The 14,771-nt window shown below is 35.3% G+C and overlaps 1 protein-coding gene across 1 annotated transcript in view; it reads right to left on the reverse strand.

Annotated features, from left to right (window-relative positions):
- MYCBP2 (MYC binding protein 2) overlaps positions 1-14,771 on the reverse strand; it is a 182,406-nt gene that overhangs the window by 75,988 nt on the left and 91,647 nt on the right. The window contains exons 31-41 of the mRNA XM_057424034.1: positions 13,611-13,803; positions 12,621-12,895; positions 11,508-11,729; positions 9,250-9,441; positions 8,680-8,886; positions 7,781-7,912; positions 7,071-7,249; positions 4,043-4,185; positions 3,036-3,136; positions 1,636-1,854; positions 31-256 (exon numbers count right to left, since the gene is read on the reverse strand). Coding sequence (XP_057280017.1) covers positions 31-256; positions 1,636-1,854; positions 3,036-3,136; positions 4,043-4,185; positions 7,071-7,249; positions 7,781-7,912; positions 8,680-8,886; positions 9,250-9,441; positions 11,508-11,729; positions 12,621-12,895; positions 13,611-13,803 — 2,089 coding nt within the window. The remainder of the gene's footprint in view (positions 1-30; positions 257-1,635; positions 1,855-3,035; positions 3,137-4,042; positions 4,186-7,070; positions 7,250-7,780; positions 7,913-8,679; positions 8,887-9,249; positions 9,442-11,507; positions 11,730-12,620; positions 12,896-13,610; positions 13,804-14,771) is intronic.

The raw sequence follows: 14,771 nt of genomic DNA on the forward strand, positions 1-14,771 counted from the left end.
GTAGAAAATATTGCAGTATCTATTTATTACCTGGCAATACTAATACCATGGTAGGCCATCCTGAAGATCCAGAGAATTTTTTCAGCTCTACCCATGAATTAAGGTTGTCATGAACAGAAGCATGCTTTGGTCCAAATCCCAGACTCTGCGCAATTCTAACAGGAATTAGTAAACGAAGAACATCCTCTGATTGAGCAGTGCCACACTGAGTGTCAAACTCTATTGTTATCCACCTGACACATTCAGGGAAAGTCACCTAGAACAAAACAATAGTCTAATTAAATGCTTTTTTACTTTCATTTGGTTTTGACTCTTTAGGCTAGAGAAGTCATTCAATTATGCAATTCTGTACATTTGTTTTGATATTCTTTAGATTAACATTATCCTAATTTATTCTTTGATGTTCAGATATACCCAAAATGCTTTACATCTTACTGAATTATAATTATGTATTCTAACTTACGTTCAGATTAAGTATTTGTGCTCATGATACCATTTTGTGGTTGTTTTTAACAACTCTGCACAGGACCATTAAACAGAACAGCCACAGACCATTACAAAAAATTCTCAAATAAGTTTTTAAATGCAAACTTCACCAGACACATTCAGCATCTGATTTGTGCAATCTTAGAAAAGTACACAGCAGCCGAACTGCACTTGTGAACATGGCCTGCATTATGACAGCATATAACTACAGAAATTCAAAGGCAGCAACAACTAAGCCTAAGGCTTCAGATGAGACCTATAAACTTGTAGAACTATAATAAGAATCAGTGCATCAAGGAAGATCATATGGTAACTACATTTTCTCCAGTGAAGGTCTTGCTGTCTTACAGGAGAACCAAGTGGATTAGTAATTAATGAACTCATCCAGCTCTCTAATTCCAGGTTTGCTGCCTCATGATTCACAGTCACGGAATCAATGTGACTGCAGAACTCACTATTTCAAGAACTGCAACATGAGATTTATCTCTCAGGCAAGTAATTTATGCCTCACCCCTTAACTAGAAAAAACACCCTTTCACTACTGACCTTGAGGAAAACCTAGTTTTATTGCAATGGTCATGGATGTAAGGTGGAACGCATCCTACTCAGAGTGACCTAACACAGTTAAAGACTTCAGAGACTTCTGCAATGCCAGATCACGGTCCAAGTCAAAGTAATTAATGAAAAATTTAAATTGGCGGACCAAAACCAGCCAGCATAGGGATCCCTACACCATAATTAATTTGACTTAAAGTGACAGTGTTTTACAAAGCGTTGTTTTAGCATTAGGTAAGAAAGTCTGAGATATGATTACATAATGTGTACATAAAGACTTCCAACTTCTACAGCCTGTACAGTTAGAGCAAAGAAACTGTACATGACAGTAGCAAAATCTAAGACTTTAGCCCTAGATACCTGCATTAGGGGGTTAACGCTACACTTGTTTCCACTCCAGCTTCCATTATACTTACTGGACAGAGTTTTCTCCAGAAAGCAGTACAGTAATTGTATATAAAACTGCCTCTGACAGTAGACAATATGAATTATCATCCATTGCAACAATTTTTCAGAGAGAAAACATTGACAAAACAAAATCCACATGTCAAATTTTTTTAAGAAACTGCATAAACACTTGGAAATGGTGCTCACCTTATAGTGTGTAACACAGGCAGGTTTATAAGGATGCTCACTTTCTACAACAGCATAATGATTGGAGGTAGTACAAGCTGAAAGCCCTTGCTCTGGCTGGTTTCCAGTAGTGCTGTCTGTGGACTGATTTGGGTTAAAAGCTGGAGGAGCATATTTCTGATTCAGAACTGCCACAGAAGGAAGCAACTGTTGTACTAGGCCAAAGACCTCAACAGCAACCTGTAACAAAACACCACATATATAAAGTATTAGTTACGACTAGGTAAAAACAATGCTCACAAACACATTTATCTACAATGGTTGTTTTGGATATTCTCAGAATATCACTACTACTACAATTCATTCAGTCATTTTCCAGTTCTGCATCTACACGATCCTGACAGAAAAAGCATCACTACATTAATCCCAATTACTCCTCTTGGAGACTTGCCAAAGCTGAAACACAAATCCGCACACAGCTGCAAGATACCTTCTACTAAAAAGCCAATAACATTAACAAACAATAAGCATGAACTGACAGAAAGCAAATACCATACTGATGTCATAGTCCAGTTATATTTTGTTTTATAATGGCATTAATATAGTGTTTTCCAAATACTCAACATACTTTAATGCAGGTAGTCTTAAGCACTGCATTACTCCGTGCAATCTTCATGACATTTTAAAGGAAAAGAACACTTCTAAAGCAAAACACTTCGTTCTAAACACAGTTCATCACAGTAACAAGTTAACGTTGAAACTATTTTTAACTAAATGAATCTGCTAGATCTTATGTAGCCAGTCCTCTTTCCTCCCGCTTTAAAGAGGAGTGAAAAAAGAGCATACAGTAAATGAAAAAACAGTAAAAGGCAACAGTGTCTACTACCTAAGTTAATGACATTTGTAAATCTAGTAACAGATTTGAAGAGTGCTCCAGACTAGGCACATGGAAGAATGCTATGCCACTGAAAAGTAAGGTTATTTTTTATTTATAGCTGACACCTTCCCATCTCTAAATTTGACAGAAATAATCTTAATTTAAGGAACGGCTACCACTGCTTTGGATGTTTACTGTAAAGATACATAATATGAGATATATTTCATCCCACCAATATCCATCAATGAGTCACAAATACAGATCCTTCTAGCTTCTTGTCTTTTTATACTGTTAAAGCTCATAATCTTTCCCTCTGCTTCCTTAAGATATTTATTTCATTATGTCTTCAATTTAAGTTTTTAAAAAGTAACTTCTAAAACTTGATTATGTTGCTAAAATTCTTGACTCTGGAAAACTCATGAGTCACATAGTCAAATATAAACCACTACTTCATAAAATCATAAGAAATCAAGATGCTCAGATTTTCAGAGTAAACCTTTTAACATTCTTAAATTTCTTCAGTAATTTCTTTTGAGGAGCGTACCTTGGGAATAGCGGCTGCTACTGGTCCTATGTAGGCTATTATGAGGGGAAGCAGCATTGAAAACAGACTGGAAGAGCTGAGTAGTTCTGGAATGTCTTCAGCTAAACAAAGATAATTACAATACAGGTATTATTAACAGATGTACCATGACTCAAAAAACATTTTGGTAGTTTGATTTTTGCAAGTTATACTTCAAGTTTCTACACTGGCTTTTACTTCAAATTATTTTCATCCTAGGCACTGTCAAATTCTAAACCTGCAAATTTCACCTGAGAGAAACATCATTATGTACAGTTTTCTGCTTAAAAATTTTCTCCTCTTAAGAGTGTAATTTTATTGTATGCTTTACCATTTTGTGAAGCTGTGTTCATACTTTCTGTGGTACAAAATCTAGCAAAACAAGCTCTTCCCAGCCCTCCAAATCAATTTCTATACCACTAGAGAATATTCTGGACATTTTGACTAAAATGGCTGAAGACAGTAGCTTAAAAACATTCAGTTTTAAGGCTAATACCTACATTTCTCAAAAATTGATGTTTAAGTGCTTGTATGCACTACATTGACCAGTTTTCCTGATTACCACCAATGTGCAAAACATGCAACAAAATCTGGAACTTACCCATCACAGCATATCATACAATGGAACTGGACTGGAAGGGACTTTAAAGAACATCTAGTTCCAAACCACTGCCACAGGTAGGGACAGAATTTATACTGTGTATCTTTTGCAAATAAAGAATCTTACCAGCTTTAATATGATACCTGCTAAATAGATGTGCAAATTATAGGAGGTATCTGCCTATGATATCTCAAGTGAAACTAAATTAGAAAGTTACAGTTTGATACCTACAGCAATGAAAGGTTAGAAAAATATTCTTTGGAAAGCAAAGAGAGATACCACCATTTTTGTATCACTGATACAAAACACTGATTCTACTATTATCTCTTGCTATCAAAGAAAGAAGCTTTGAAAAGCAAATTCTGAAAATCATTTTCAGAAGCCTTACCATCTACAGCAAGAGCCCTGTGCAACAGGTCCTTGGCTGCCCGTACAACAGCACTCACGACAGAAAGAGCCCTGCTACAATTTTTATCTTCTTCATTAGCTTTGTTCAACAGCTGTGATTGCAGATCTCCATCGTACTCACTCCTGGATGGTGGATTAAAGTAAGTTCACAAAATACAAAATCATTATTAAAAAAAAACTGTGCCTGACTGATTTTTGGCATAGAATAAGCAAAACAATTTATGATGAAGCAGTAAAGGAAACAAAGAAACCACAGAGGATATTTGGAGGCAGTGCCTCAGTTTTAGCCCTCTGCAATCTTTTCATTTGGCAGAAAATATTAAAAGCATTTTTCTGAACTGTTTCTTTTGACTAGATGCTTTTCAAACCACAGAAATATATTAATTGCTGTGCTCTTCCAAGCCCAACCACCCATCTTGATGAAAACAGACTACTACTAAATGCATCACAGAAACGAGTACAACTATTTCAAAGGATACTTCTGCAGTAACATAACTGGGGAAAAGATTCTCCTTCCATATTCTAAACATTAATTTTGATTTTGAAATACAACTGTAGGCTTACCCATAACAAATACGTTTTTTTCTTTGTAATCCACTCTATGTCAAATTAGGTTCCCATAAACGACATTATCCATAAAATTATTTCAATAAGGTATACAGAAGATCTGGTTTGATTACTTTTTCAAAGCAGTCAAATGATAATTGCAAACTAGTTCAAGCCTTCAACATGACAGTGATTAAGCCTTGACATAGACAACCAAAACCTCTTAATCAACATGTAAAATAAAACTTCCCATTCTCTTGTAGATTTCCTGTGTTTGTCAAAAAAAAATCTGATCTTTCACAACATGATTCCAGAATATTAAGATTCCAGGACTTGCATGCCAGAACGCTCAAGAACTTTACTTGGAGCAGTTCTGTACACAAAAAGGACACCTGTCTTTCTCTCTGACTTAAAATTAGCCACTCTGACAAAAAAGCCTTTATTTTTTCTTTTTGCCTTTTTTTCTGTCAGCGTGTCCTAGAATTGTATTTTTGCTCAAGCCTTTTTAATTTTAATTTATTAGTGACTGACAGTGGGTGCAATTCCAACTGCGTACTTTTCCAACAAATCCTTCTAAAACATTTCTGCCCTTATCAGAAGGGTGTTAACACATTCCTTTTCATATGGCCTTCCGTGGCATTTGCATAAGCAGCAATTCTATCTGTATTTGAGCATCCTTAAAAAAAAATAAATAAAAAAATCAAGTGTGACTCTTACAAGCTCTGTTCTGTAATAATTGAGTGAACATTTGTTCCTTCCCTATGAACAAACCAAAACCTCAAATCATTATATATCAATCTAGGAATCCTCAAACAAAGTCCATGACTATAGTCACACATCAGGTAACATTTTACGTTTCTGTTGTCCAAGCAAATTTCAAAAGACAATATGACTACAGGCAGTAGTATGCAATTTTTCCAAACAGAACTTAATTTATTCTGTAACGGCTCTTAGTTCTGCTATTATGGTCCTCAAAAGCTTCTCAGAATTTTATCACAGTTGAAACAAAAAAACCTGAGCCTGTTCTGAAGAAAGCACTTCAGTGTGGCTTTTTTTGCCATATGTTAGCTTATTTTTAAGTTAGAGTGCCTTGAAGCTTCCATTTACTGAAGTTTTCTGTCCTTTTCTGAAATCGAAGTAATTGTTATTTCTCCTTTATTCCCACTTTTGCTGATATAAAAGCACATATATTCTAGGAGTGTGAATAAATGTTTTCCTTGTCCTTTTTCTTCCTTCTTACATAATATGATACTTTATAATTATGAATCTTCATAATAAAATTACTCAAAATGCTGGAGGAATTCCCTAAACATAGGTGTCCAAGGTTCAAGAAGACCAAATCAACAGAAGTATGATATACACCACTGCAATTCCATTCTTTCATAATCAATTACTGTTATTACGGACAGGCTGGATCTTTGAGTACAGCCAATCTCATGTTTTAGAAGTGAAGAACTATCTTTTATCTTCAAATAGACCCGTTACTACCATTTTGTTGGGAATTTTATTTCTTCATATTTTATCTTCTTTAACACTTTAAGAGCAACGTTACTGTGATTTAGTCCAAAATATGTCACTTGTTGCAGCATCTTTTCATCTTTTATTATGTATGTACATCTCACACATAATAAAATAGCAAAGTGAATTACTATTTCTTACTCCTTTGTTCCTTGGACCTACTGTTGATTAGCCTTTTATGAAAAAAATTGAGATTTGAGTAAAAGATGTGACACCTTTGTTTTTCTGTAGAGATAGTAGTAATTCATACATTCAGGTGCTGACATATTTTGAAAACCATGTCTTCATGCATATCAGTGTACATACGCACATCAAAAATTAAAGTAATGCTTTCTGCAAAAGCATTACCTTAAGTGAATTCTTACTATTACCCTAAAAGATTAAATTAAAGCTTCCCTGCAGGACAGTCAGATGTTTCAGTTTATCTTTTTCAGGCTGTTGCAATTTCTCTTTCTACAACTTTGAACTCTACAGTACGAGAAGACAGTTCCTACATAAACAGACCTTGCTTCATTAAATAATGCAATCCTTTCTGGAAACAGAGGAAGGAACCAAATGAAATCAGAGAGATAAACATTCCAGCAAAAATCTCATGGATTATAGAAAAACACACAAGACTGAAGTGGTGCATCTTACCAGTTCCCTATACTACAGCTTTAAAGCCGTAGACAATGGACCTTGTAAGGGAGGTCAACCATCAAATTATTTGCCAAGTCAAAAAAAAAAACTAGAATCTAAAACAAGACCGGAAGAAGCACCAGTAAAACTGCTGTTGCAAAAATTGTCAAGTCTGAAACTACGCAGTACTACTGTTAAAGAAACTCTTTCCTCAAACACACTCTAGATGTATTTCTTTCTGTTACTTCTCAAAAACATATGTGGCATAATTGCACTACAATGGTTTTATTACTTTTCTTAGAAATGGATTATGACAACACACAAACCTGTAATAAAGAATCTGTGGAATTTGTCCTCGTGTTTGGTTTGTGCCATTACTGCTCAGACTACATGTACTAAATGTAAATGTTACACCATCTGGACACTGAACTGTGGTCATTCCTCCATCTCCGTTGGCAGTCCGGCTTCCATAATTCCTCAAGCGAACCGCATATTTCACATTTTCCTTAAAAAGGAGAGCCAAAAATAGTACTGATTATACAACAAGTTAGACTTCATGGTATTGGGAAAGCTATTATTTTATACTAATAGTGAAGAGCCTGAAAAGTCCTTCAAAACACTATGAATGAATTTAACTGGGAAAGATCCAGCATTTTAACAAAAGTCAAAGCTGTTCTTTGTTCCCCACCGATGGGCCATAACTTAAGTAAAATATTACTCCTAATTACTTGAAAAGTGACCAGGTATCCAAGAAAATGACCTATCAAATTGCATGCAAAAAAAGTTGCATATTCAAGAATACTCTGAAATTACTAAACAGTTGCAATCTATCTTATGCTATTATTAAAATTGAGATTTAATTTCTTTTGGCTGTTTAAAAGAATTTGAACTTTTCAGTTAGAGTGAAACAGAGACTTGATAAAGCAAACATGTCAAGAGCAAATTTATACACAAACCCCCAAATTTACATTGAACATTCTGATTGTTATCTAGAGAAGTCATATGAAACCTATAGATGTGCACTTCTTTTCTTTACCTTCAGTGGCACAACTTTGTCAAGTCTGATTTCAGCTATGTCACTGGGAGAATCATCTGTGGTGTAAGTTCCTTTAACCAACTCTAAAGATGTCCATCTGTGTGAATGAGTTGAATCTCCAGTATGATCACTCTGATTCAAAGAAACAATACTTTTATAATGTAAATACATGACACATTTATGCAATTGTGCATATTTTCTTGCATAAATTGTTACATACAACATTACAAATACACCAAAGCTGAAAAAGCTGTTCAGAATCAAGAGTAAAGCCCTTCTGCTAAAAAGGAAATTACTGAGCAAAGAAGTTAATTTACCATAGCAACCTATGCTTGCCCTCTGGAAGAGGTTAGAACAATCAGTTAAATTGAACAGGTGAGGTATAAAAGAACAGAGGTTTTTCTTTATTACAAGAACACACAATACAGTTTTATGCTTCTTCTAAGAGAACAACACACAAAGCATCTGTAGCTACAGCCTGACCATGTTGGAAACAACCCCTTTCTTCAACTGTTGGTTTAAATTGTTTTAAAGTGGTCCCCTTTATTTCTTAATTTTCTTTGCAGCTGATACTAATTTACATTTAGCTCCAGGAAGTGGAAGACCCACTATACTTCAAATATTATTTGTCATAAATTAAGATTTTGAGACCATAAGAAGGATAATCTATAATTAGGATAATCATAATCTATAAGGTGGCTTCTGGATATGGTATGTAGCTAGCAATACCACAAAAATCACCACCACAGGCAAACAAAAACCCCTGCTACCAGTGTATCATTTCACAGGTAGCCTAGACTGTAAAGTAATGTAATAATAGAGTCTTACTTTCTGAAACGTACTACAGAAAACTCCGAGGTTACTTCTGTTCAAATTGATTTTGCAAATGCAGTACTTACATCATCAACTAACACTTCCAACTCATATTCATGAATTCCTCCTCCACCATAAACAGAAAATCCTACTACAACTACACCAGGTTTATCGACAGAGAAACATATTGCATCAGGGGATCCATTTCCAGTATTCCAGCTTCTTCCCTGACTTGTTTTAGTGAATCGGTTTGGAGTGGATTTCACAGAATGGAGAGAATTCAGCCCATCAACCTGTACAATGTTAAAAGCAAGCACCAGAAAAAAATTACATGCTAAAAATTAAGTAACTTTAATAAACTGAACTAAATGATGAGCTTTTCAACTGGGCAAATTTTAAAAATCAACTGACAAAACATAGAAGATGCCACTAATAGGACTTCTATTCAATACTGACTAAAAAGAAAATGTAATCTCTGGCAACTGGGAATTAAACTAGAAATAGTTAGGAATGTGATTTCTATTTCTTTTTTAAGAATTTAAATATGTATTTTATAGGATGAATTAGCAGCTATAAAATTTCTGTCACAGTGTGTATCACATTCATAATATACTTGTCCTGAAAGACTTCTAGGCATGATTTCATAGAATCTTTACCTCAGATCCTAATGCTGATGCTGTGAGCTCACTCACAATACTAGCAAGCAACCCACAGGTATTAGAAACCAGATGTGAAGAGAAAAGTTCATTTTCTCTTCTAAGGCTGTTCCGTACTGGTAGAACAACAATGACCAACATCTTTTCCAGCACTTCCCGAAAGCTTGTCATCCCTGAAACATTTTCTTCACTCTGCATTATGAAGAGAAAAATGACAAATTACATCATTCTTACAATGTTCTTTAAACAAAACAAAACACTGATTTTCACATATTATAAGCATTAGATAACTGAGAAACCAGTGATCTCTTAAAAATATGAAACTGTCTAGAGGGTAAGAAAAAAAAATCAATTCTCAAAGCTATTAGAGAATCTATTCCTTTGTCAACAGATAAATAGCTACCTTTGCTCTCGTGAGACCTCACCTGAAGTATTGTGTACAGTTCTGGTGTCCTCAACATGAAAAGGACATGGAACAGTTGGAACAAGCCCAGGGGAGGGCCATGAGGATGATGAGGGGCTGGAGCACCTCACGTGTGAAGACAGGCTGAGAAAGTTGAGGCTGTTCAGCCCAGAGAAGAGAAGGCTGCATAGAGACCTCACAGCAGCCTTCCAGTATCTGAAGGGGGCCTATAAGGATGCTGGGGAGGGACTCTTCATTAGCGACTGTAGTGACAGGACAAGGGGTAACAGGTTAAAACTTAAACAGGGCAGGTTTAGATTGGATATAAGGAAGAAGTTCTTTACTGTGAGGGTGGTGAGGCACTGGAATGGGTTGCCCAGGGAAGTTGTGAATGCTCCATCCCTGGCGGTGTTCAAGGCCAAGATGGACACAGCCTTGGGGTGACATGGTTTAGTGTGAGCTGTCCCTGCCCATGGCAGGGGGTTGGAACTAGATGATCTTAAGGTCCTTTCCAACCCTCACTATTTTATGTTTCTATGATTCTATAGAATTCTTCTGTCAGTGTCCTCCCTAATGTCTAAAAATAAACTCAGAAGCTTTTGGCTTTGAAGTTAGCAAAGAGACTCTTCCATGCAAACAGGCAGAATAAAACCTATGGTGGGATGATTATAAAAACAACTGTTCTTTACTGAATGAAGACTGAAAAAAAATCCAAGCTTAGGCATCTACTGTATCTTCTACCTAGCTATAACACCCACTATTTTTTGAAACAGTTACCCATACTGATAGTCATTCCCAATAAGGAATCACCTTATTGATATTTCGAATAAGGAATCACCTCTACTGATTGTGTCTTTCTTACCATTTTGTCTCCCAAAAATATCCAAGTAGTAAACAGATAGGAAAGACAATCAGGTCAAGCAAACCTGCAGAGATGCCTGCACAGAACTCTTTCTATCTTTAGCAGTTAAGAGGCAGCAGGTACCCAAGATGGAAATACTGTCTTTGCATTTAATAGTTTTGGTGATTTTCCTCTTCATTAATTTGCACAGGTGTTTTCTCAATCTGTGAAAACTTTTAGCATAATAATGGCCTACTGGAATACATTCCACAGCATAACTGTGTATTTTATGAAGAACAGCATTCTTCTGAACTTACCTTTTGCTAAGGTCTCTGGTTGCTCCAAACTTTTGTCATTGGAAGACTCAACAATTATCCTTTATTTACATTTCATAGATAACTAGTAATTTTGTAAGATCTTACCCCTCTTGTCTTCCAAAGTAAAGAATACTATTTAGTAGTCCCATATCTTTGATTATCATCTTTACCCTTTTATTCCTGTAAATCTACTCTGAAATAACAGAACTGCAATACTATGACACTTGGGAGCCCAAAGGTTTAACAACCTTTGATAGAACTATATGAACTGGTCTTCTTTTGTCTACCTGCTTGCTGACTCCTTTAAAAAATCCAATTTGAGACATGACTCTATTACCAAAGCTGTGTTAACTCTTCCTAAAAACACTGAATCTACCCATATGTTAATTCTTGTGATTATGAAAAGAGCTAAAAATTGTTGCAGAAAACGCTATGCAATGGAAAACAACTCCAAACTGTATCACTACCAATTTAATATTGCTCAGACATTCTTCAAACAAGAAATAATTGGAATACTTCCAAAAGATGAAATTTGGACAAAATAACAGGTTTCTAAAACAGGGGTTTTTTTTTTGGAAAAAAAAAAAAAGCTCAGACAAATTCAGCTACATCCTTATAAAGCTAAAACTTCAACTTACATAACTGGGTTTTGTTGCAAAGTAAAACAAGTCATTAAATTTTTAGAATATATCCTAACCTGACTAAGTTTTTCCATGTGGGCAACCAAAAGAGGAAAACGATGGGCCAGAGCAGAGTCATTCTCAGTGCTGACTTGTTTAACCATTGATCGCAGCAATGCTTCTCCATCATAAGCAATTGGGAAGATAGAGGTCAGTTTTACTGAAGTATGGCAGAGAGCAGACATAACTGCAGCAAGAAGCCGGCTATTGGAGGTTTTGAAGTTTGCTTCCTGGATGTCCTAAAAATTTAAACAGAAATTAACAGAATGGTACCATTGTATTCCAAGTAAATGAAGAAACTACTTTTGAAAATGAACTTTCCAGTTCTATCACAAGAACAATTTAGAGAAAGCATTTCATATACTTATAGCTTTCCTGTTAATTTTACATTATCTTCTCTCATGAGCTTCCACTGAGATCTTTCAAATTGGAGTAATTAAAATTTGTTGGTTGACATGTTTTAAAATAAACAACCAATTAAAAATTACTTCTGAAATTATGAAACCCTTTGTATACAAAGCATGTATTTTAAATGCTTTAATTAGAATATATTAAAGAACTGATTCTTCATTGAATTTTTATATGCTAAATGAATTTCCATACAAATTCAAAAGGAAATTGTTTACATCTCACTTGAATCAATGCAAGCAAGCAACTACACTGTTTGAATGGCGATTGTCCATTCACAGTAAGCAAGACACTTAAAAAAAAAAAAAGTTGTTGATTGTAGAATAATATTGCCAGCTTCTCATATACCTTGCTGGATCAGAACACTATTGTTAACATTTAATAATGAGAAATTATTCAACTATTAGTAATGCGTACAAAAAAGGTCACATGTATGCTCCTAAGCAACATCCAGCAACGGTAATCACATACAAGGCATGGTCTCAACACCGAAAAAGCAGGTGCAAACAGTTACCAGCACCACAAATTTTCTTCAGTGTCCCAGAGAGAATTTTACTGCTAATGGAGACAGAAGCTCCTAAGCTCCTATTGAACTTGTACACAACAGAATTTGAACTGCAAACTAGAATAAACACCCAAAAAGGCTTTAAATACCGCTTGGCTTCTCTTTGTACTAAAGGGAAAGCTGAGCTGTAGCATTTATTTATGCCATTTTAATGTACCTGGTCCAAACAATTCAACAAGTCACAAAGACATGCCCACTGGAGAGCTGGTGTTGGGTAAAATGAGTGAAAACAAGCTGTGAATGTGTTATGACATTCTTGAAGAACAGCTTCTAAAAGAGTGAGAGGCTGACTGAGGTATCCTTGTGGATCATTGTCCAGCTTCACCATGCAATGATCAACTCCTTCAGATAAAATTTTTCTCAGCAAGGTCCTTGTTTTTCCAATGCAATCTGCTAATTTGCTCGTTTCTTCTACCACTGCCTTAGCTGTAGCTAGAAGGTTAGATGAAGAGGAGCATTAGATGCAAAATAAACAAAAAATTTTCATACTAAAATGCACATTTTACATGCGGATAAACCAACCAGAATTTAGCAATGCTGATAAAGCTATATTCAGGGAAACTAATTTCAGAAGGAAAACAATGAAGGGTGTTAAACTACATCACAGAAACCTGAATATCAGAAACTTCCAGTTTTTCAGACTTTCAGAATCACAGACCGGTGTCCCACAGGCAGGGATACCTTCCTCTAGGCCAGGCTGCTCAAAGCCCCATCCCACTTGGTCTTACATAAGCACTGCTAACCTACAGGCATGAAAACCAGATACTGTCCTCAAATTTAAATTGTGCTCACCAGCAAAGCAACTAGTATGTACAAAACCAAACAAACAAAAAACCACTAAAAAAAACCAAAGCCCCAAATACTCCAAAAAACCTCAACTGTCAAGCCAAAAAAGAAATTAACTTTTAAACATACAAAAGTTAGTGTAAACATCTGGTGTTGGACGCTTAATTATGCAGATTATTGCAAGTGTCCCATTTCTGACAGCAAGCCTCTTAATCGTTCCAATAAAACCATCTGTACAGGCAATTTCATCTGATAGCATACTGTACATGAATACTTAGATCACATTTTGAACCTTCTGTAGATTATTTGCTGATAAATATGAAACAAGCAAATTAAGACGATGTTCTGGTTTAATGAATACCTGATATTGGATATATTTCACAGGTGTAGACCCTCAGCAATCTCAGGCAGCAAGTGCCCACAAAACGCAACCTTTCTAAATCCAAAAGAGTAGCAGTGTATTGGAATCCTTTAAGTCCCCGAAGTTCTTCAACTCCCAGCACCAGTGTTGTCCAGCTCCAGTGAAGAATGCTCAATAAGGATTCAAAACATTCCTATTCAGGTTATGAAAAATAGAAAAGACAGATTTTGTGTTAAAAACAAAAACTGAACTTTCAGCATCAGTGTAAGATGAGAAGCAAATGGCATTTATAGCCATGTTTATTATGAAAACATATTTATGTCTCTACACATCTACCGTACAACACACAAATCCTATCTGCTTGAGAATAAAGAGCACTGAGAATGAAGGGAAGACTGTACTGTAATAGCATACTAAAAGCAATTTATATCATATATGTATGTATATATATCATATATGTACAAATAACGTATGTTATTTGTGTGTGGAAGTCTCCCAGTTATTTAAGATCTAGATTTTTCAATACATTTTACTTGCTTCGTCTACATATGACTAGTGTAATACTCACTTTTAACAGAATATATTTTTGTCATAACAGCAAAGACTTATCAGGCCCGCCTCTTTGTCTTTGAACAGTTAGCATTTGCAGGGTGATGGGAACTATATCACATTTACAGTACTTGAAAGTTCAACAGAAGCACATGATAGTCCACAAAAACTCAAGGACTTAAAAAGTTTTGTTCTTCCAAAAATTGTTTTCTAGTATTATTAAGTATGGTTGATAGTTTCATAAAGTTGTACCTCAGAAGGCAAACTACAAGTATGTGGTATTGAATGCTTTCAAGCTGCAGGTATACCTTCAAGCTGCAACAATCAAGTTAATTGTTCAAAAGTTAATTATAAAATAATGTTTCAGAAAGCCAAAACTCTCCTCTTATCCCAAGTCAGATCATGAGGGATAACAGCAGCAAAGAGGAAGGATGCAATACAAAGAATTAAAAGTAGTAAAGAGTTCATAGCTTAGTGCATTTTTTTAAGCAAACATATATTAAGAGTAGCTATTATTATGCCAATAAAATCATTACTAAAATGATGTAGATAATATATTTGTAAAAGAAACCTGAACAGAAGGTAATTCTGATAATTAGAAAATACGGAAGA

Source organism: Pezoporus wallicus, unplaced genomic scaffold, assembly GCF_028554395.1.
Source record: "Pezoporus wallicus isolate ANWC-B61680 ecotype Strahan unplaced genomic scaffold, APGP_CSIRO_Pwel_v1 contig_16, whole genome shotgun sequence".
NCBI classification, from domain to species: domain Eukaryota; kingdom Metazoa; phylum Chordata; class Aves; order Psittaciformes; family Psittacidae; genus Pezoporus; species Pezoporus wallicus.